Source organism: Engraulis encrasicolus, chromosome 3, assembly GCF_034702125.1.
Source record: "Engraulis encrasicolus isolate BLACKSEA-1 chromosome 3, IST_EnEncr_1.0, whole genome shotgun sequence".
NCBI lineage: Eukaryota > Metazoa > Chordata > Actinopteri > Clupeiformes > Engraulidae > Engraulis > Engraulis encrasicolus.
In genome coordinates, this window is record NC_085859.1 from 30,253,147 (window position 1) to 30,278,146 (window position 25,000).

Consider the following 25,000-nt stretch of genomic DNA (forward strand, 5'->3'; position numbering starts at 1 on the left):
ATACTGTAGATGACAGCTACTTGGCTGGAGTTTGCAATGAGATGTGATGTCATGTCATGTCACGTGGTGTGGGGGTAGGTATGCTGTGTGTAAGGAACGGTGGCAACAGGACTTGAGGTCGAGCATAAATATACATCTACTATTGGATATAATGTTTATGGGGGGAGGCATCTGACTTAAGGGCTCTGCATACTTCACGTGCGCACTTTGGCGCGTGTGGCGCGAGAACCATTAATGACGTCATCACTTGCGACAGACTATTCATACTTCAAAAGCGCTTTCGCTCGCATTGTCGGAAGTGCCCTCTGCTGTTCATGAGAGAAACGGCAGTATTTTTCGCAACTCGCAGCGTGAGTTCTACTGATGTATAAAATAGAAAGCCAAACACGGCTGCTGTAGGGCTACTGAACGTCTGACTTGTGACTTACCACATTGAAACATATATTTTTTGTTGTAGCCTACATTGCCAGATCATTCCAAGACCATGTGAGAGCATTGTTCTGGCGGCAGAATTTATAAATAGATCGCCGAACACAACGTGCTTCTGAACAAAGTAAACAATTGTTTCACTGAACAACATTTAAGAGAGAAGATAAAATAACTCTCTAGGACATTTTATTATCCTCAAAATGATACAGGATCCATTCTGTAGTAGCCTACAGTAGTTGTAGCCTCTCTTCACAACTCCTGCTTTGTCTGCCTACCTGCGTGGTCGCTGGTGGCGCACGACAAGTTACAAAAAATGTGGGGTGCACGACGTCGCGACACGCCAGCTCGCGCCACGGCGTGTGACGTCATTTTGGGTCACGTGACGGCGCGAGTGAGGTCGCGAGTGAGGTCGCGAGTGAAGTATGAAGGAGGGTAGCGCCAGTCACGACAAGTATGAATCCCCCTTTACACATACACATAGACGAGAGCTACTGGGATGGGGCTGGCAATGTGGTGGCACGTCAGGTGAGTGTGTTGTGGCCTGTGAAAAAGGGCAACAGCCCTCGTTAGGGGAGGGGGAGGAGAGCCACATAAAAGTGCCGCTGTGATTACTAGCTGTTTACAGGGGGACTGGGGGCGCCCAGGGATCATATCACCGTACGACCCTTATGGACTACTGGAGAAGATCGGGTGGCCCTTGTTCTATTTTATTGGTTTCGTAACCACACACATACAGTATATATACACATACACACACAGAAACAGACAAAGATAGACACACTGACGCTAGTATAGACGAACAGACGGGCAGGTGCACACACTATTACACAGATAGACAATTACCAGACAGACAGACAGACAGACAGACAGAAGGACGGACGGACAGACACACAAAAAGAACACACAAACACACGCACGCACGCACGCACGCACAACCCAGCAGTCCCAGGTGCCGGTAATAGCTAGCGTAGCTATAGCCATGACAGATTAAACCTCTGCCACTGAGGTGCTGAGGTGTGTTTCGCCCTTTGCGGTGGCCGGACGGCTTTATATTTAACCAGAGCCATCCAATCGGCAGCACTGTTTCTCCCCCAGGCACCAGACCATACCCGTCGTCCAGAGCAGTGACCCCCCCTCTCATCACTTTCCCAGAAACCCTCCGGGCCCCCTGCCACCACAGGCTTGTAAGTCATTGGGTGTCTAGAGTATATGGCATATGCATTCAGCAGCTCGCAGCAGACAAAGAGAGGGCAGGCGTGATGGAGCCAGTGAAGGAGTGAAAAGGAGAGAAAAGGGAGAGAGCCAACAGGCAGCCGCATACACACCCACACAGACATCCTGTAGACACACACATTCAGGCGTGGACAGACAGACAGACAGACAGACACACACACACACACACACACACAGGCATGGACAGACACATATAGACACAGACAGACAGACAGACACACACACACACACACACACTCAGAGGTGTCCAAGTCATTTCACACACAGATGCCCACACGGATAAAGTCTCTCACAGTATCACATCATGACACAGGCATACAGAGGCACAGGCGCACAGACACACACACTCACACAATTCCAGTATGTCTGGTTCTCTCTTCCTCTCTCTCTCACACACACACAAACCAGTGAGACACAGACAGTTCCAGTCTGTCTGGCTCTCATTCTCACCCTCACACACACACAAACATAAGCAGACTCTGGCAGACAGATAGACAGACTGGCAGACAGACAGAGAGACAGACAGACAGACATGCACGTACACACACAAGCACACACACATACAAAGTGAACAGCTGGAATTGCTGACCTCTGGGAAAGACGCCCGGGTCCATGAAGGTAGCCATGCTGAAGTTGGCCAGCACGAAGAGGAAGACGATGCCATTGTAGAGGGGCACAGCTGGGGAGATCGCCTTCGTAAGCCAGGGACACCTACAAGGAAAGGCACAGAGAGAAACGAAGGATATTATAATACGTTAGTCACAACACAACGTCAGCACAACAAGTTGTAGAGGAGCACAGCTGGGGGGTGGGGGAATCACCTTCGTAAGACAAGGACACCAATTAAGAAAGAAGACAGTTAAAAATAAACAACAAAGTAAATCATTATTAACTTTACAGTCATTTGAACAATTCATTGATTTCGTAAGCCAGGAATACCTAGAAAAAAATTAGAACGCAACAAAGAATATTATATTAACGTTTAACAAAAAAAACATGGCTTTTGTAAGCTAGGGACACCTACATACATTACAATTTATTGTGTCAACAAGGCCAACTGAAAACTTATTTATGGAGTCATGTGAAATAGTGATTTTGTCATCAAGTCTCCTTAATCCCTTCTTTAATTTCATAAGGATACAAGATAAAAGATACAAGATATTATTTCTCACATACTCATGAATTCAAAAAGTCACAAGCAATGAAAAGTTTCAGAAGTGTCAGCGTTAGAGTTTTTTATTTTTTATTTCTGGCTGGAAGCCCACAAAGACAGAGACAAGAGACAGAGTAGGTTTAAATTCCATGGGTGAAATTGTCTCGCATCACATCAGCAAAGGAGCCGCGTATGGGAAGAGACGAGAAGAGCAGAGCGGATCTGATTTTTCAGAAGCGCGGAGCCCAGATAAGAGGCGTCTTGGCTGCAGGACATGAGATGATGTATTGCGCTCGATGTACATATTGGGCCCAGCGTCTATCATGCAAGACATGCACTCACACATAAACACACAGCGGTCAAGATGAGATATGAGACGCATGACATATGAATGTGGTTGGTGCCACGACAGAATCTCCCGCTTCACTGCCCGGGGCGGGCGCAGACACACATATGCAGTAACACAGTAACACACACATACATGTGCACGCAGACACACATACACACACGCAAGCACACACACGCACGCACACGCACACGCACACACACACACTACAGCCAGCCGAGGAAATGAGATTTTCAACATCTTTAATCCTGCCATTAAAAAAAAGAAAAGAAAAAAGAAACGGCAGCAAGCCTTGCAGACAGAAAGGACCTGATGAAAGCTGCACAATTAATTATTCCGCCTTCCTCAAATAATCATAACATTTTATTCACGTTTCATTCGTGTGCATTACAAATATAATAAAGTCTACAGCAGCAGCAGCAGCAGCAGCAGCAGCAGCAGGGATTCATCATGGCGCGCATGGTGGCACCAGGTCTAATTTGGTCTGAAGTATTAAAAGTTGGATGAGCGATGACATGTGGGGACAGACCTATACTTGGGCCCGGCAGGCAGGGAGAGGCTCCTTTACAATGGATTACATTTCCCAGCAGTAAAGGAGCACACGGAGGCCTGGCTTGGCCATGGCTCAATACATGCACTGTACACACATCTGCATACGCGGCCGGGCACACACAAACATGCAGGCACACATGCACACACACACACGCACACGCATGAGCACACGGACACACACACAGACACACACACACAGACACGCAGGAGCATTCGCACGCATGCAGAAAGACAGACAGACAGACAGGCAGGCAGACAAGCAGACAGACACACACACGCACACACAAACACCAGCAGCACAGTTTGTACTTGCCAATGACAATAGTGTATATGGGTTGCAATTGATGCAGGACTGAGCGTCTGAAACACTGTGCCATTAAATATTTGGGAGCATAGAACAGTGTAGTGGACATTTATTATTTCCTTTAAGTGTGCACGCACGCACACAGACACACACAGACACACACACACCAGGCACGTGCACTCCAATACGGCAGGGGAGGCACGGCCTCACCAGTTCCAGATGAGAATGATGAGATGCAGTTAATGTGAATAATAGTAACAATAACAGCTATTGTTTTCGAGCATCTGCACCATAACTACCATTACCACCATAACAGTTTCACTCATTTTCAATCATTTCCGTGGCCAAAATCGTAATATTTGCCCATTTCATGTCAAATTGCTCCGAATACGGTGAATTTGGGGCAACTCTGAACTGGCCTCACCCCGGATTGCGCAATCCCTCGTTAACAAAGTTGCGCGCATGCGCCATGTTGCTCGTTCTGTGAATGCAACCTGGTAATATTGTATTAAACGTTTTTATACACTTAATAGAAGTATGTATGGTGTGCCCTCATTTCCTGATATTTTTAAAATATTTTCTACGTGTGATTATCATTTCTTTACTCTGGACGCTTTGGCATAACGCCCACTGAAATATACAATGGTGAGGCGAGCAGTAGCCTGGCCGCAGACTCCTTCTGGTGTTGAGTCTTGCTGGACAGTTACGTCATAGCGAATCTGAAGTTCACAATACAGTCAGTCGGTGTTGTTGGCTAGCTTGTTCACGTTGACTGCTACAAGTGGATTTCATAACGAAACTAAGAGCATTCTCAAAGTTGGATTTCCAATGGGAAAATATGTGATAAAGAATGGAGGACCGACAGAGCTGAAGGGTTTTCTACTCAGGTGACCGGTCAGAGTAACTACCCGATCATTTCAAAGTGAGTGGTACAACACTGCAGAAAATATTGTTGTTTCCCCTGTGTCTTGTTTGCAACCGGCGAGAATGTGTGGAAGACCATTCGCATGGGATTTTACGACTTAACAATTTACTAAGGACTAAGGAGCCTCACGAAACACAAATCCTCGCGGCTACTCATATTCAATGCCAAATTGCTTTGGACGTTTGGGGCGACGTTTGGGGCTTTGGATGAACAGCACCGGCTAAAGTAACGTTAGCATGCACAACGCCAAGTGAAGGAAAAGAGCGGCGCATGGACCTGATGCACGAGTTCAGGTAGGACCAATTTCCTATGTGTGTGAAGCCTGTGTTTGTGAGACCCGTGGGGAGGGAGAGAATCCGCCGTGATTCTTGTCCAGTGTGGTAGCTTTTTTTTCCTGGTGAACCAGAAGCTATGTGTTGACGCCCAGGGCGGGGGCTGGGCTACACAAACAGGCTACTGGTTCACCAGGAAAGTAGCTTTTGTGATGGGCACCGGATTCTCATGTGCCCGGTAACTGTTTGTAAAGTTGAGTACAGGGTACCGTTGAGGTAAATCAAATATACCCGTGTAACTACAAGACTCTGATTTAATTCCAAGGTGTAGGCATAACAGAAATGACAGTCCCAAAATATTTGGTGACCATATCGAAGCGTGTGTAATATCTGTTTACGTTGACATTCGCTTCCTGCCACACCTTTGTCCCACATCGCTTGCCGTAGCCTCGTACAAGTAGATGTAGGCCTACATTTGCACGAGAATCCAGTTCGTATCACGAAAGCTATCACACCGGTTTGTTCGCCGTGGTGCTCAGTGGTCTATATGACACCATGTTTTGAATCCTGTGTGTCTTGAGCATCCGCCGTGATGCTCAGTCTACATTGCTGCTGCTGTGTGGTTTATGTGAGATCACTGTTTGAATCCTGTGTGTGTGTGTGTGTGTGTGAGAGAGCAGTGGGCTGTGAAGGAGCTTACACTCTCCACTACTCTCCCCTCACCTACCCTCCTCTTCTCCCCTCCTTTTCTCCTCTCCTCTCCTCTCCTCTCCTCTCCTCTCCTCTCCTCTCCTCTCCTCTCCTCTCCTTTCCTCTCCTCTCCTTTCCTCTCCCCCTCTCCTCTCTTCTCTCCTTTCCTCTCCCCCTCTCCTCTCTTTTCCCATCTCCTCTCCTCTTCTCTCTTCTCCTCTCCCTCTCCTCTCCTCTCCTTGAGCTCCTCTCCTCCTCCTCTCCACTCCTCCTCCTTTCTCCTCTCATCTCTTCTCCTCTCTCTTCTCCTCCCCTCTCCTCCTCTCTCATCTCCTCTCTCCTCTTCTCTCCTCCTCTCCTCTCCCCTCCCCTTCTCTCCTCTCCTCTCCTCTCCACTACTCTCCTCTCCTCTGCTCTGCTGTCCACATTGGTGCTGTGTGGTATATGTGAGACCACTGTTTGAATCCTGTGTGTGTGTGTGTGTGTGTGTGTGTGTGTGTGTGTGTGTGTGTGTGTGTGTGTGTGTGTGTGTGTGTGTGTGTGTGTGTGTGTGTGTGTGTGTGTGAGTGTGTGAGAGAGAGAGAGAGAACTAATAGCATTTTCTCTGCGGAAATGCAGTAAGCTTATGTCAAAATATGTAGGCCTACCTTATGTTAAGAAAGCTGCTATGACATATGGAACTTGTCGGTAGGCCTATTTGGCAATTATTTATTTGAAAATCTGATATTGAAAAAGTTGCCTCACCAGCCATAAATCCCAGCGCACGTTACTGACACACACACACACGCACACACACACACAGCAGAGGTTGCCACATACTGCAGTAACAAATGGTCAAATAAACCACAAGCCCAGCAGCGACTGGCTTGCTACACGACATCTCTCACCACTGACACAGTTGTCGGTGTTGCTGTAGCTCTCCAATATCCTTCTTTTTCTTTTTACATGAAATTCTGCTTTTTGTCAAAAAAGAAACTCTTGAATTGCAGACACGCCCTCCGGAAATGGAAAACTGTGGCTAATCAGGCCATGGAGGATATCTAAGGGAACTTTGATTGGTTTCTTCTCCCAATTACCACGCTGCCATTTTCGTCTGCACGTGGATTTAGACACAGAAAAGAAAATGGGTCAAGAAAGAGGGATGAATGGGCTGGCGGCAGATAGCAAGGTACAGCATTAGCTTGGATGGGTGCTGCTCATTCACACTGCCAGGGCAAAGGGTTAGGCAATATAGAAAATACGATGGATGGATGGATGGATGGATGGATGGATGGATGGATGGATGGATGGATGGATGGATGGATGGATGGATGGATGGATGGATGGATGGATGGATGGATGGATGGATACATTAAATAAAAGAACACAATATAAAGAAGAAAAGAAATACAAATGACACAATGACTACGATAGATCTTTATGTGTACTCTGCCGTATATCGTCTAATATTGATTTCTGCCAGGAGTCCCATTCGCTGCTTTGAAAGCAGCTGTAGTGAAACCTGTCTTTCAAGGCCCTGACTCACCGCCTTTATTTGCTTCAGGTCACCTTGACCATAACCACCACAGCACTGACGCACATCAGAAGTAAGAGGTCCTCTTTCCATTATACTAACTACCGTCCTCCCTTGTGCTCGTGGCCTCGTGATGACATCGCCAGACGTCATTGACAACAGAAGCTTCAATCAATATCTTGCAAAAGTGCAATTCAAAGGTCATTTTCTCATTAACAAAGACCCCCAAAAGTTTGTGTGGCAACGCTGACAGTAACACTGACATCAAGGAAACCCGTTTGGTCCAAAATGACTTCCACTTCGCCTTTGGATATCCGCCACATGACTAATCAAGTGCCAATGCTTAGTGTTAGTGTAGATTTCAGCTGTAGCGTTGGGCAGAGAGTGTGGTGGTAGCCCTGACGAAGAAGCCAGAGAGGAAGAGCAGACGACAGACAGCTTCAGAAATTATTCATCTCTTCTCAATCTCTGTAGAAACACACAGCCACTGACCCCGCGCTGAAGACTACACATACTGTCTTGTTCTCACGCTCTCTACCTGCTCACTCTTTCCCTCTCCCCCTCTCTCTCCGCCTCCCCCCAGACCTCCCCTCTCTCTCTCTCCCTCTCTCTCCATCTCCCCACATCTCCTTTCCTTCACTCCATGCTGTGTTCGCCTTGGCTCAGTTCAAAATCAATCCGGCCCAACTCAATCCCATCCAATTTACATCAGTTCACTCCAGTCCAATTCAATTCAGCTACAACACAGCTGAAATAACAAGGTCAATAACATTGGCATTTCAAACATAATCACGAATAAAAACGAATATCTTGGCATCACACTCAAGTTTCAACGACCATAATTCTCTCTCTCTCTCTCTCTCCATCCACCTCTCTCTCTCTGTCCCTCCCTCCATTCAGTCTCCCTGCTATAAGGCGAGTCTTTCAGACGAGTCTCTCTGCGGTTCTTCTCAATAATTCAGCTGTAGAGCCACGGAGGTCAGAGGAGGGCAGCACCACCGTCTGATGGCCCAGAGGAGAGAGGCTCATGCTGGCTATGGCGTGCCGCTGTAGCTCCCTTTACTCACAGTCAATCTACCCACATCCACAGCTGCACAGTACAATGCACAATGACAGACCACCGGTCTTCTGGGCTGGAAAGGTGGACTGGTTGTTGGCACATGTGCTTTATGTGTGTTTGTGGCTGTGTGTTTGATAGAATAGTTTATTTTTGGTGTGTGTGTGTGTGTGTGTGTGTGTGTGTGTGTGTGTGTGTGTGTGTGTGTGTGTGTGTGTGTGTGTGTGCGTGTGCGTGTGCGTGTGCGTGTGCTTCTGCTAGCTTTTGTTGGTCTACGTTTGCTTACCGTGTTTACAGCATGTGTGCATGTGTGCATGCATGCATGCATACAGTATGAATGAATGTGTGTGTGTGTGTCTCTCTTTGTGTGTTTGTAGTTTCATGTTTGTTTGTGCTTGCTGGGAGAGAAAGGGAAGAGGGGGGTTCGAAGGCAAACTACAAAGAGGCCAATAAAGACCCGGAAGGAAAGGTGACCCACCACCAGTAGACCCACACCAGTGCTATTCCACCCCCACTCAGGGCTGCTGGACTGCTGATCTGGAATATAGGGAGTGCTGATCTGGAATATAGGGAGTGCTGATCTGGAATACAGGGCATTCTCCCAGTGGACTGAGGTCAATGCTAGTGTTGCACCGATACCATTTTTTAGCCCCGATACCGATACCCGATACCTGACTGTGCAGTATCGGCCGATACCGATACTACTCTGTTTGAAATTTATATACAGTAGGCCTATATATATGAAAAGTTATATAGGCTACTACTTGGACGTAACATTATTGCTATTATGGCTTTGTCAGGCTGCTGCCTACTCCTGTAGAACTTTTTACACGTTTAAATACCCATGATATGAAATAACTAAGATCAAGGCTGCGTTTAAGTGTCATACGAGCATCTATAAATGGTATCGGTGCCCTATTTGTTGGTATCGGCCGATACCGATACCACCATTTTAGTGCAGTATCGTGGCCCCGGACGATACTGGTATCGGTATCGGTGCAGCACTAGTCAATGCTGTTGCTTTTTTGTCTCCATTCAATTCAATTCAATTCTGTTTATTTACCACACACATGTCCATACACGTACAATACTAGGACAATCAAACAAAAACTACACAAAAAAATGACAATAACAAGTAAAATAAGTTGAATTAAAATAATATGGATATACACTTTATCCAGTGCGCTCTCAGCCTGGAATGTGTACCTTGTGCTACTCACAGTCGGACTTGAGAGAGCCACCATGATGCTCTCCGAAGAATCATCCAGGTGTTGTGTTTGTTCCTTATATAGCGACCCAAGATGTAGATGGGATGGCCATCTTTAGTATAGACAGAGGACTGAGCTAATCATAATGTCATTGAAAAGCAGGGGGCTGTGTGAGGGGCTGGGCGATGCCAAAAATGCCTTCTCTCTGTAGGTCTGTGCCACATCAGCCTGGCCTGGAGGACTGGCTCATGTTTGTATTCAAAGCCTCTTGTAATGCTCTGCATCGATGGTGTGTGTGTGTGTGTGTGTGTGTGTGTGTGTGTGTGTGTGTGTGTGTGTGTGTGTGTGTGTGTGTGTGTGTGTGTGTGTGTGTGTGTGTGTGTGTGTGTGTGTGTGTGTGTGTGTGTGTGTGTGTGTGCGCGCGCGTGTGTGTGTATGTGTGTGTACAAGTATAAAGGCAGGCACACTTGTACATACACGTACGTATGCGTACAAATACAAATACTGTTAGCTTATATCCACGCATGTGAATTCTGGGTTGCTTATGCCAAAGGCTTTGTGCATAGAGGTGTGTGTGTGTGTGTGTGTGTGTGAGAGAGTGTGTGTATGTGTGTGTGTGTGTGTGTGCAGATGTTAAAATGTGTGCTTTTTCTCCATGGTATGCCATTTATTATTTAGCATATAACTGTTTTTGCAATTACAACAGCCAACTGTGAGGCGATATGAAATTCAGAAGGCTGCTTGAGCCAGTGTGCGCACCGCACCGCACCGCGCCACACCACACAATCCATCTCATTGTGTGCAAAAGCCAGGCAGCAGAAACAAACGCAGAGGAAAGGTTAACCTGTCGCCCTTTCCAGTAATAGCTATCCAGCACAATAATAAACGCCACACTATTTCCCCCCAGTGCTCACACGAGGCCAACCCTCAACTTTACAATACGTACAGCACGCCTGCCTGACAGCTTAAAAAAAAATCACCAAAAACTCACACAAGAGGCACGCAGACGGACAAGTTTTGGCAAGTTGGTTTTCTTGAAAGACTGATGTGTCTGACGGAGAAAAAAAGAAATTGGTTGTGTTATCATGTTAAATGTTTATTCCAACAGGATTGAATTGCTGGAAGATGTGAGGAGAACTCGGGAGGACATTTAATTAGAACAAAAAATGTCCGCTATATGGATGTATAGTTCTGCATCCTCACATCACAACTAGAGAAAGGCCACTGCAGCCCCAAATATCACACAGGAGTGTTGATGAAAAGATTTTTTAATACATTGGAGCTTTCCATCTGAGAACTTCTAACCTCGTCTACTGTAGGGTGATCGATAGCAGTGATACTCAAGCTGTGGTATGGGGACCACTGGTCAGTCCTGAAGGGATTCCAATGGGGCATTGAAATAAAGAAAATATCAAGATAATCAATATCAAGATATTGTTGGCATTTTTCGACTTTATTGATGACAGGACGGTATGACAGTTGGACATGAAGCGAAAGAAGGAGATAGAGGGGTCAGCAAACAACCCCGGGCAGGAATCGAACCCGGGTCGGCCGCACGGCAAACGAGTGCCCTACCGTTATTAGGCCACGGCAGGGCCAATGTTATTATTGGGTCAGAGTTGGGCCTCTACTATATATAAACATTTCAAGGGGGCCTCTAGATGGAAAAGGTTGGGAACCCCAGATCTATAGCATGAGAGGGACAGAAAGCAGCAGTGGAGATTACAGATAGAGAGGGGCGCGGTTCAGAGTGACATGGCACTGTACAACCACAACAAAATCTGAGTCTATTCAAACAGCCCCTCTCTCCACGCACACGCACACTCACGACAGCTTTGACTAGGCCAGGGACAAAAATCACCACCCCCCATCTCAATACAAACAACGTAAAGGACCCAATTCTGCCCCCGCCACCCCTCCCTTGACCCCAGACAACTAACTTGTCCCTCCCTGACAGCAGGCAGACTGACACACACACACACACACACGCACGCACGCACGCACGCACGCACGCACGCACGCACGCACGCACGCACGCACGCACGCACGCGCGCGCGCGCGCACACACAATCAATTTAGAAGAGCCTGCTGCTGGCATGGGCCTTGTTTTGTTCTGTGGTGAGACTGGGCCGTTTTAATTCTTTTGTCTGAATATGGAACACTGTGGTCACCCACAAAACAACAAACACATGTGCCTGACGGCATATGCACACACAGACACACACACTTGTGCACCCACATACACACACACACGCATGCAGACATACACATGCACACACACTCAAGCCACAAAAGGCTATTATTATCATCTGCCCGTCACACACACACACACACACACACACACACACACACACACACACACACACACACACACACACACACACACACACACGACAATGATACCATCACCGGTCTCCATTTTTATCAGGCAGGCCCACAACCTCTACTGTCAGGTGAGCCCTTGTGCGCACGCTCCGTCACTGGCTAGATTTACACCCACACTTCTTCAAGAACAGTGCTCTTCCTCCCATCCTGTGTGTGTGTGTGTGTGTGTGTGTGTGTGTGTGTGTGTGTGTGTGTGTGTGTGTGTGTGTGTGTGTGTGTGTGTGTGTGTGTCTGTGTGTGTGTACCTGTCCTCATTCCTCCACTGCTTACCGTACAGTGTGAGGAGTGGGACTAAGGGAAGGGGACTTGGGGAAGGGGACTTGGGATGGGGGTGGTGGACTGATCTGAAGTCAGATGTAGGACAAAAGGACAAACCTTGAAGTGTTTATGATGAAGGGGATAAAAAGAAAACAAAAGTAGGAGGAAGAGAGGTATGCAGCAGAGGAGAAGGAGGAAAGAAGAGGAAAAGGAGGAGGAAGAGGAGGAGGAAAGAAGAGGAAATTGAGGAGGAGGAGGAGGAGGGTGATGAGTAGGAGGGTGATGATGAGGAGAAGATGGATCTAGGCCAGTTACACTATCCTTCAAACCTGGAGAACATTCAGTGCAGAGGGCTGATGGTAAATCACTGGCCGACTTTCTCCTACCCTCTTCCTCTCATCATCTTCAGCTACACAGGTACAAAAGCCCCTTATGGAACATGCAGATACATTTATTCACACATGGACTTAATACTAACACATGCAGTAATCATACACCCCATGCACCCAAAATGCAGAAATTGCTGTATTCCAATGAACAAAATAGATTGATAAACACACAAATATAGAGACAGTTAGTGTATTTTTTCAACATACTGTACTGCCGTTCTCTTTTTCCCACACACAAGCACAAACAAGACCCATCCTTCTTTCTGGACTGGTATAAGTAGTCAGTCAACGTCTACCGAGAGTCAAACCTCATTCATGCAGCGCTCCAACATCTTTATTTGAAATCCGCCGAGATACATGATGAACACCAGCAGTACGATACCACAGAAATCATTTTTTCCCTGCTCCTTTAGACTCTCCAAGCCAGTCAAGAGCCACGAGGGAATTATACAACACACATACAGTATTGTAGCAATACAGAGCAGAAACCGTACCAAATCCTACCACATCAAAATGCTTGTCAGTAAGGAAAAAGTGAGGGATGGATACCAATGTATATCATCGGGTTATTGTGTGGCAAGGAATTGAATTACAATACTATACATCATCGAAAGGCTTTGCATCTTTTGTACCGTGCACAACAAGGATGCAATACAGGTGTGTACAATATGCAGTGACTGTTGCTGACTTCCACAATAATCTGGTTATTCACAAAGCCATGGGGCAAGCCAGGCTTCAGATCAATAAGTAATGAGGCACAACGCATCTGACAAGTCCAGAAGCCAATAACGATTGCGGCAGTTTCGCTCTGAAGCTCCCAGTTATATTCTGCAGAATAAAAATACAGAAAAAGGTCTCACAAATCTTTAAAACCATCCGTCTACTATGGCAGCCATCAAACAGCATCTGTAAGGCTAAATGATGTTGCGCTTGAACCATGTTGTAAAAAACAAATACTCTCCTCTTAAAGGGGTATGCCACTATTTTGGGGCTTAATACAGTTAAAATCGTTGGCCAAGGTTTAAAAATGTGGTTAAGTGTCTTATTTTTCATGTAAGCCGTTGTCTTGCTTTAAGACAAGTTAAAAGAGGGAGCATGTCGCGATTTTAACTGTATTAAGTAAAAAAATAAAATAGTGGCATACCCCTTTCAAGAGAGGCAAGATAGCAACACACAGTCAGAAGACAGCTAGCAAACAGCATTTGTTAGGCTAAAGAATGTTGCACTTGAACCATGCCGCAAAAAAATCTCACTCTTCTTAAAGAAAAGCAAGATAGCACACACAGTCAGAAGACAGCTAGCAAACAGCATTTGTTAGACTAAAGAATTTTGCACTTGAACCATGGCTCAAGAAAAAAAAATCAACTCTTTTAAAAGAGAGGCAAGATAGCAGCACACAGTCAGAAGACAGCTTGGGCATGTTGTGAAGCGTTATCTCTTGCCTGCAGTACATGCCTCCGACATACAGCGGCGAGGCACAAACACGAGCCCACGAGCCTACAGCTACAACAACAGCAGCTCCTCCACACATGGCGGGAGGCTGAGTCGGAGAGAGGCAAAAAAGAAAAAAAAACATTACAGATGGTAGTGATTATATCTCCAACGAGTCTTCGAGTCCTCTCCTCAGGGAAGACAGGGGGTTGGGGGTGGGGGGGTGGAGACGACAAAGAGGTCAGCTGTCCCAGACCCAAGGAGAAGGGGGCCCTGAATTATGTTCTCATTACATTATATGTATTGGTTGGGGGGGACGGGGGACTTACAGATGAAATTTGTCTTGGGCACAGCCAGAGCTATCAGCGGCCCTCCCTCTCATCATCATGTGCAGCCTACTACGCGGCCCTAGCCCCGTACCAGACAGTGTAAAGGGGGTGGTGGTGATGGTGTTGGTAATAGTGGTGCTGGGAGCCATTGACTGCCTGCCTGGCCGCCGCTTTGCCAGCAGTGAAATGATGGATACCAGGAAGAGGAGGCAATTAATCACCGCGGCTCTCTGGAGACCACGACGACGACGCCTCCGTGGTTCCTCTTACTCACGCCGCCAAGAGACTCCAGACGAGAGGAGAGGAGAGGAGAGGAGAGAGGAGTGGAGAGGAGAGGAGAGGAGAGAGGAGTGGAGAGGAGAGGAGAGGAGAGAGGAGTGGAGAGGAGAGGAGAGGAGAGGAGAGAGGAGTGGAAAGGAGAGGAGAGGAGGAGAGGAGAGGAACAGAGATGAGAGACGAGGGGAGTGGAGAGGAGAGAAGAGGAGAGGAGAGGGGAGGAGAGGACTAGAGACGAGAGGAGAGGAGAAGAGAAGAGAAGAGAAGAGGAGTGGAGAGGAGGAGAGGAACAGAGATGAGAGAAAAGGGGAGTGGAGAGGAGAGGGGAGGAGAGGAGCAGAGACGAGAGGCGAGAAGAGAGGAGAAGAGGAGAGGAGAGGATAGGAGAGGAGAGGAGGAGCAGAAAGGGAAAACAAACTCTGTCTTCATTAAGCGCCCATCCACACATCTATTGCTTCCTAAGCCTCTCTCACTCTCTCCTCTCTCTCTCTCTCTCTCTCTCCCTCTATCACTAACCAATGTCTTCCATTCACTTTCCTTAAACTTTCCGTTATTGAGCTAAATCACTGTTCAAAAAGGATGAGAAAAGCTTCTCTCTGCAGTGTATAACCATTGGCTTCTGCAGACCTGTAGGCTATGTAGGTTATTGCAAAACAGGAATGATGACTTCTCAAAGTTCTTAAAGAGTGAAAGTGATACAAACACACCCACCCACCCATCCACAAATGGATGTTTAAGTGTGTGTTCTAGCATAATGAGTACTGAGGAGGGAAACTGTATGTGGAGGAAGAACAGTGTGAGTCTATCTCTCCTTCTTTCTCTCTCTCTCTCTCTCTCTCTCAGAGTATCCATTGCATGCTTAGTTGGCAAAAATGGGGTCTGTGATTTCTCTCAGACACACTGACGACCCCCTTACTCCAAATGGAAAAGTATTCGATCGCAAAGATCAACTAAAAGCAACTTAAAGCAAAAAAGACTATAGCGTCGGATGTATGGGAAATAAGAATACACAGTTTGTGGGTGTCAGTGTATGTTATGTTATCCCTCTTGGTTGAAATACAATAAATCACCATCTCAAACACACAGACATGCGCACATATTCATTCCAACAGTCACTCACTCTCTTTCTCTCTTATGTAAAAAAAGAAAGAGGGATACAAGACTTAAACAGTCTGTGAAATGTTGTCTGACAGAAGGTCAGCCCAGACAAGCTGCGGAGCGAAAGTGGGAGGAGAGGGCAATTGTTAAAATCCCTTAGCGCTGTTCGACTGCGCTTCACTTGATTTCAGAGGCTAATCTTCGCACAGCGGAAATATCCTCCGGATGTGTCTCTGTGGCTTTAGGAGTAAATCCCCCCAAAAAAGGAAAGAAAGACGGAAAGGAAGAAGAATGAAAACAGAGAACAAGTGGGAGGGAGGAATGTACAACCACGCCGCTTAGTGTATAGTGCAAACAATGAGGCTCGGCGCAATGCAATGATCCCATTTCAAAACATCTCTGCATTAGCACAGGTGCGGAGAGTGCTGAGGTCGACTTTACTCAATGTTTGATGGGCTGCCATTGCGGCGCACGGAAGAGGCCACGCACGCACGCGCGCACAACCATCACACACAGACACACACACACAGTTAAAAAACTGCTAGGGAAGCACAATCGGCCAAAAGGCCCAGATAAAGACAGAGAGAGAGCGAGAGAGAGAGAGAGAGAGAGAGAGAGAGAGAGAGAGAGAGAGAGAGAGAGAGAGAGAGAGAGAGAGAGAGAGAGAGAGTTGAAATAAAAAACTAAAGGGCACCTGACCCTGAGTGACACACCTCTGACCTGAGAGGCTGAGGAGTCACCATGAGCAGCCAGAGGAGCAGAGAACTCTAATGGGTCTCACCGGGACCAGCAAGCGCTATAGGCCTGATCTATAGCAGAGAGAGAGAGAGACAGAGAGAGAGAGAGAGAGAGAGAGAGAGAGAGAGAGAGAGAGAGAGAGAGAGAGAGAGAGAGAGAGAGAGAGAGAGAGAGAGAGAGAGAGAGAAAATCGCCCATCAGACCGCTCTGAAATACAAATTCCCAATCCAAACTTATCTGCCTTTTCTCTCGGTTTTCCTCTTCTTATCTCAGCAGGAGGTAGGAGAGAGGGAGGGAAAGGGCGAGCCATTATACCACAACGATTACCTCACAAATCTCCCCAACCCTGCGCATTTCTCTAATGGAGAGAGGAAACGACAGTATCAACAAGAACAAACAAATTATTAATCCCGTGCAGACCCCCCGCCCCGCCCCACCATCGCCATGAGCAACAGACAGGGAAAGGGAGTTGGGGGAGGGGATCAAATGAGTCTGGACTTGGTCCAGATTTGCCTCTGGTTTTGGACTGTCTGTGTGCCGGGGATTGGCCTGGGACTGCAGCCTGGCAGAGACACACTTGTGTAGCTATCTGAGTCAAAGATGGGAGAGAGAGAGAGAGAGAGAGAGAGAGAGAGAGAGAGAGAGAGACACAGAGAGAGAGAGAGAGAGAGAGAGAGAGAGAGAGAGAGAGAGAGAGAGAGAGAGAGAGAGAGAGAGAGAGAGAGAGAGGGGACTCCTTCAGGGGCTATTCTTTTCCTTTACTTTCAGTTTGTTTGTCTGTGGGGAGAGGAGAGGAGAGGAGAGGAGAGGACAGGACAGGACAGGAGAGGAGAGGAGAGGAGAAGAGAGGAGAGGAGAGGAGAGGAGAGGAGAGGAGAGGAGGGGGACGGCTGGCTAGCTGACTGGGTTACACTGGAATGAGGGGAATTTGGGACAGTGGGTCAATCGGATTGAGCAGGACAAAAGAAAAGTGGGGCTAAGCCTCCCTCAGCTGTAAAAATGTACGGATGTTTTTTTTTTTTTAAGTCCAACGGGCGTGACACACACACACACACACACACACACACACACACACACGCACACACACACACACGCACACACACACGCACACACACACGCACACACACACACACACACACACACACAGAGCGGTCATACCTCGTTGCCCGTGAAAAGCATAGAGGGGGGGATAACTAAACAGTACAGATGTCTATGGCGGAAACTGGTGTAAGCCCAACATTTTTATCTCTCCTAATCATCCTCTTTTTGAACTCTGGAGATTTGGAGATTTGGGAGCCTTATATTTGGGGAGCCATTTGTAAAAGTCAGGGAAGCCGTTCTCTCTCTTTTTGTCTGAGACGGAGGAGTGTTTGCTCTTTCACTGGTGGTGCTATGTGCACTCGGTCCTTTCAAACACTCAGCACTAATGCTGACAGAGCAGAGAATTACAGCCACAATAAAGAATGTGAAAGAGAGGGGATAAAGGGGAGAGGGAGAGAGAGAGAGAGAGAGAGAGAGAGAGAGAGAGAGAGAGAGAGAGAGAGAGAGAGAGAGAGAGAGAGAGAGAGAGAGAGAGAGAGAGAGAGAGAGAGAACAGGGGAATGGCGGGAAAGCAAAACAGAAAACTCCATCACAAATAGTATCACCCATCGCCACATAGGCCTGTCTCTGCATATTAAGCTGCTGCATTAATTGAAGCTACATAAACAATCCTCACATATTCCCCATATACAGTATGTTGAAGGCTATGAGCTAAGCTTGTGTGCAATCATTGGCCGAATGTTTGTTTAACACAAGACTGGTACACCTGTAGTCCTTTATTGATGTCTGCTGCATTCCCCGTGCCTTTGAATACCACACTTTGCATTTGTAACAATTTGCAACAATCATTTAACATTAGACTGGTATACCTGTAGCCATAGACATCGGTATTCTATATGATGTCTATGCCTGTAGCCTTTTGTTGATGTTGAACACCTCACCTGTCGGAATTCTCTGTGCCACACTGAGCACAATATTTCAGTATCATTAGACTGGTAGGCTATGATATGCTTAATACCTGTAACACTGAGTGCTGATTTTTAATTCATGTCTTATTTCCCCTCGCCTTTGAATGCCAGTGTGCATCTGTGCACAGAACACTAGTCCTCTGAGGAGAGGAGAGGAAAGGAGAGGAGAGGAGAGGAAGAGGAGAGGAAGAGGAGAGGACAGGAAGAGGAGAGGAGAGGAGAGGAGAGGAGAGGAGAGGAGAGGAGAGGAGAGGAGAGGCACAGGCAAGGCAGCACGCTCTGTCTACCACAACACACAATCGTGATTGTTGCGTCTTATCGGGGAGCAGCATCTGTGAGCAGGAGCGAGGCCAGTGCCATTTTTCAGACACTTCCTGCAGGAAGCCGTTGCACTCGCTCACTCGCTCACAGGACATCATTGCTGCCCATGTTACACAAAAAATCCCTCCCATCTCTCAAAAGGACTGGCAGACCAGCAACAGCAAGAATAGAAACGAGAATGGCACGTTGACGACAGAATGATTACATTTTAACTCCTTGTTACTCACATAACACATTGGGACGTGCCTGGCTGTTTGCTGTGTAAACAGGACATAACAGCGGCATGCAGCAATGTCAGTGTGTGTGTGTGTGTGTCTGTGTGTGTGTGTGTGTGTGTGTGTGTGTGTGTGTGTGTGTGTGTGTGTGTGTGTGTGTGTCACAAATGGGAGACTCATGCCCATGACATGAACATGAACTTCCCCCGCGTTTTGGCCGCGCTCCTAGGCCCTGGCAAGGGCATGTACTTTAGCCTGGGCACCCCACCCCTCTGCTCCGCTCCGCTCCTTCTGCAAAGCAGTTTATTTACAAAACAAGCCCAGGGCTTCCTCCGCGCTGTGCTGGCTGGCTGGGTGAGTCAGTGGGCACTGCAGCCCGCAATGCATAGCAAACATGGCACACATGCACGCTTTGCAGACCTGAATCAAAATACCAGGATCAGGACTCTGAAAACTAGCGCTGATGATGAATGAAAAATGAAGAGGCTCGGTATGACACTAGATATTTAACGTACAGGAAGTGTTTGTTTTCCTTGGTTAAACAACTTCAGACACACAAAAAAGAAAGCCAGTGTTGACGGCAAATCAAAAGAAAGACGCTCAGCATGACAAAAGGGATTTAACATCCTTGGAAAACATCATTAGACACGTAAAAAGAAAGACTCTGCTGATGGGGAATGAAAGGGAAATAAAAGAAAGACTCAACATGACCGTAGGTAGAGTAGAGTAGAGTAGAATACTTTTATTAATCCCGAGGGAAATTAAGGTATTTCACAGGAGGTATTTTTCCTGGGGTTAAACATCCTCAGGTACACACAATCAAGAGCCATTGTTGACGCTGAATGAAAAAAAGATGTTAAACATAATGACAGTATTTACAGGAGGTGTTTATTCTTGGTCAAACACTCTAAGGTACACAAAAAAGAAGGGCAGTGCTGACGCTACATGACAAGAGGATGCTCAAAATGATTACAGTATTTACAGCAGGTGTTAATCCTGGTACTGCACAAAAAAGAGACAATGTCCTTCTCTTGTAGATGGCTCCCATTTGACATGGGTACACGAGAAAACACATAAAACATTTATATGTTGCTGTGCCCGTGACCCTGCCACTCCATATACACGGCACCAAGTCATGATGTTCTCCTCCTCCCACTTTCCACACACACGTGGACACGTACAAACATACACACGCGCACGCGCGCACACACGCACGCACACACACACACACGCACACGCACACACACTCGCACACACACACACACACACACACACACACACACACACACACACACGTGCATGCGCGCACACACACACGCATACTCACACACAGGTACACACACGCACATACGCACAGTATGCAATCAGCTGAATAGCAGGCTCCCGGTTGAGGCCATCTCTCTAATGAACTGATCATCCATCAAGTTAATGTATTCACTGTTCACCGCTGGCATGCCATACCATACCCACAGTAGCACAACCTGCATGGGGGTAGCCAAGCGACCAGGGGCCAGGCCCTGTCGGGTTAAGAAGGTGGGTAAAATTTAGATAAAAGAGGGGGAATCACATTAAATTTCGTTCATTTGACCATTCTGTGTCCCAGTAATACCTTTGCTACTTTCGGAGCCCCCCCCCGGTATACCCTTTTCTGCGGTACATCACACAGCTTTGAACATCTCCACAGTAGTATCCGATGGCATACATATGGCTAAACACTGCTGTTTTCTGCCAGCAAACGGTGGGCCTGCTTTGCCTCAAAATGGAACTTGATAGACGTGACGACAGAAAAGGCCAATTACCAATTCACTGCCTGACTCTAGGTTTCATATTTCTTAATTTCTTTCAAGATTAATAAGGGGCATCCATGGCCTACTGATTAGGGAGGTGGTATTAAGATCAGAGGGTTGCCGGTTCGAATCCCACCCTTACCACCAACATGGCTGAAGTGCCCTTGAGCAAGTCACCTAACCCCACATTGCTCCAGGGACTATAACCAATGCCCTGCAAATAATAACGGTGTGTCGCTTTGAATGACAGAGTCAGATGAGTGTAATGTAATGTAAAACATGTAAGGGTCATTCCACGCCAAATCAACAGGAGCCCGCGCACGTAGGTGGAATGGAATGACCCGTAATGTAATAAAGCATCTCTACTTTACTACTACTACTACTACTGTACCACTACAACAATGATTACTACTACTATAGGTACACACACAGTACAGGGGTGCATTTCTCGAAAGTGTAGTTGTTAGCAGGTAGCAACTTGGGTAGTTGTCAATGGGAAATTGCATTGCAACCAATTAAGTAGCTAACATAGCTAGCAAGCAACTATGCTTTCGAGAAATACACCCCTGAGTTGGATTTGGAGCAGCCGGCACAGTAAGTAACAAATGCGTCTCCACAGAATCAGAAAATACAGCCAAGAATAACGGGACAAACTTGACAGCTCTCCATGAGAGAACCGAGAGGATTATATACTTCATGCTAGGAGGAGATTTTACCTCTTCAAATCCTCAGCGAGTTTGCACTGTTGTTGAACCTGCCAGTGATGGGGCACACTAACTCAGAATCGGGAACATAATGACGGATGACAATTCCAATTCATGGGGAAGACAAACTGGGTTACACTGAGAGAATGTAGAGATTTAGAAAAGAGTTGGAAAAGACTGGAATTGGGAAAATGAGGGATGACAATGTCAATTCATAGACAGACAAAAACTGGGTTAAACTGTGATACAGACAGTTTAAGAGAGAATGAGAAGGTGTGATTAGACTGAGCAGAAAGAGACAAAAACAACACTTCTCTGGTCAATGTGGTAGGTCGGTGTGGCTACAAAGATCCCCCCACCACTCCCCTACTACAAAGCTCATTTCCCCTAACAACAAAACATTGTTTCATCTGAAAACAGTTTCTCGGAAACCCCAGCAACGGCTTTAATGGAGCTTGGTGGAGTACATCAACATTAGCGAACCCCACGCTTGTTACAGGATCCAAAGGCCCCAAGGCTGCAACTCCCCTCCCTCATAACTGAAGGCCTCATGCACATGCACACGCACACGCACACACCTCCACACACTGTGGGGGGCTCCTTCAGGGCTGACAGCCAGGGACTCCATCCCATCCCATCCCATCCCTGCCGAGGCCCAATTGCTTCCAGATGCCAGCAACAGCCACAGCTCAGAGGCCCCAGACTCCCCCTTATATCACACAGGCCACACACCCCTAACCAGGTGGGGCCCCAGCCTCCAGCTCCATCACCACAGATAATGGGGTCAAGTTGCCTATTGTAGTGTAGCGAGGCCTCAGCAGAGCAGTCAGTAAAGGCCATTCTTTCTCTCTACTGTACTGTAACTATCAACAGAACAGAGGCCCCAGACCTCATATCACGGTAGGGACACATAGGAGGCGAAGCAAGCGAAGCGAAGAGAGGCGAAATCCAACCGTCATCAGGTCGTCGTGGCGAATCAAATGGAATGGAACAGTTATGTTGTTGATTTGATTGGGCCGCGGCAGGCGAATTCGCTCCTCATTTGCATAACAATAAACTTTCTTTAATAACTTTGCTTCGCTTCGCTCCTGTTCGCTTGCTTTCGCTTGCCTTCACCTCTCTCATAGGAATGAATGGCAAAGTTCGCAAATTCGCTTGTATGTGTCTTGTATGTAAGTTGCCGATTGTGCTGCAAGGCCTCACCAGAGACTGTACTGTACTGTAACTATCAACAGCAGAGAGACCCAGAATCCCTCTCACATCACCCCTCCCCCATCCACCCCCAACATCTGACACAGGGGGCCCCCCAACCAGGTGGGGCCCCAGCCTCCAGCTCCCCCATCTCAGCATCTCAGCTCAAGCCCAGGCTTGGCTATTATCACACTTGAGCACTTATTTGGAGATAATGGGGTCAAGTTGCCTATTGTGTTGCCAGAGCTCACCAGAGCACAGAGTCAGCCAAGGCTGTTCGCTCTCGACTGCACTGTAACTCTATCACGGGTGAACACAATTGCCGGACGGAGTAGGGGGAGAACCCTATCGAAAAACGCTTCTCTGAGCAACAAACACTGCGTCTGCCATCACAAATAATCAACCCCGATTATGCCAGTCTGGCCTTTACTCCCATTTTGCTACTGTAGCTTGTTGATCCTGGCCTTTCACCCAACCTATTGTTTCGTAGCAGTAGCAGTAGCAGTGGCAGCCCTGATGTGAGTGATACTACACACAGCTTTTTTTCCAGGTTGAGATTTTTTTTTTTCTACAATCACATGGGGTGTTTGCTTTCTAGGAAGTGAGACGGAGTGAAACTTGTAGACCAGCTGCAACATGGCAAGCCGATAGAAAAATGATTACGGATTGTTGAGGCAGAGGCCTGGGGGGATGGCGAAGCCCGCTCATACATAAAATAACAGCTGTAATGACGCTGTCCAGGTGGGCATGAATAAATCTGAGGCAAGTGGAAAATCCCATTTGCATAATCTCCATCCAATAATATTCAAGAAGCTGGCAGGGCAACCGCCAACTGACCAACTGTCACTGTGCAGAGCCACCACAGAAGCGCTGTGAAGTCTGCCTCAAAACCATCTCAAGTTCATCATCAAGTTGTCATGGTAACATTTTATAATAATGGATGCAAAAAAAGCATTATAAAGACTTAATAAATAATTAACTATTGATGAACAAAACATTAGCAAATGTTTGTAAATGACTAGGAAATGTTAACAAATGTTTGTAAAAGCTACTATCTTATATTTAGCAAACATTCACAAATTGCTTGTAAATGAATAAAGTACTCTGTTGTATGTACAATCTTGTATATATTATTTGTGGATATTTTATAAAGCATTAATAAAACTTAGTTAATGATAAAAAACATTTGTTGTGTTTCTTTCATTATTAATTTATTATTTACTATGTCTTTACTAAGCAGACATTATTATAAAGTGTTACCGTTGTTATTAGCAACTGGATTTGTGTTTGGAACCATTTCACCTTCCATCCAAAAGGCTGTTTCAGTCCTGACCTAATGTTAGGGAAACCAGAAGCTGTTCAAGCTGTTGGCGTTGTCTTTTTATGGTGGTACAACCTCCCTGTCTCAGAGACTAATTTCTCCTTGGTGAAGAGTAATAAATTAACCTATCCCAGTGGTTTTCAAAGTGGGGGGCTGTGGCAGGCTGGCAGGAAAAGTATGGCAAAACAAAATAAGTATTTTAATGAACTAAACGTACACCAAAATAAGCCAATAATAAGCTTAACAATATTTCCATTAGTTATGAACGGCATTATAATAGTCTACTCTATTGCATCTCCTAACATTACTACTATTGTTGTTAAGTTATTACCTCCGCCAAGGAGGTAATATTTTCGGTCGTGTTGGTTTGTCTGTCTGTTTGTTTGTTTGTCTGTCAGCAGCATAACTCAAAAACGAATCAACAGATTTGGACGAAACTGTGGGTTTGTTGATAATGACCCAAGGACCAAGTGATTAAATTCTGGTGGTGATCCGGATCACGAACCGGAACTAGGACTTTTCAAAGATTCTTCACCATCTACACGGCCCCAAGTGACCAGAAATTGAATTGCGGGAACAGCACAAAACCAAGGCAGAAAGACTTAGGGCAGTGATACTCACTATTTTTTCCTCAAGAGCCATATTAGAAGAAAAAATCAGGAGGAGAGTCGCATGGAGCTTGGCTGGAATATACCGGCATATCCCCCATATGTTGCCATGGCAAAGTTGGGAGCCCCTGATCTAACCTAACATAACCTGAGCTGTTATTGTGTGGTGATGGTGGTTGTAACTGTGAGGTTTTATTCTGCTCTATTCTGAGTGGGCTTTCTTGTTCAATTCGTTCCTGTACAAGAAAAATCAACAGC

The 25,000-nt window shown here is 46.6% G+C and overlaps 1 protein-coding gene across 2 annotated transcripts in view; it reads right to left on the bottom strand.

Moving 5' to 3' along the window:
* Positions 1–25,000, bottom strand: part of zdhhc8b (zinc finger DHHC-type palmitoyltransferase 8b) — a 108,275-nt gene that overhangs the window by 23,553 nt on the left and 59,722 nt on the right. For both annotated transcript variants that reach the window (XM_063195179.1, XM_063195178.1), the window contains exon 2: positions 2,252–2,373. In XM_063195179.1, coding sequence (XP_063051249.1) covers positions 2,252–2,373 — 122 coding nt within the window. The remainder of the gene's footprint in view (positions 1–2,251; positions 2,374–25,000) is intronic.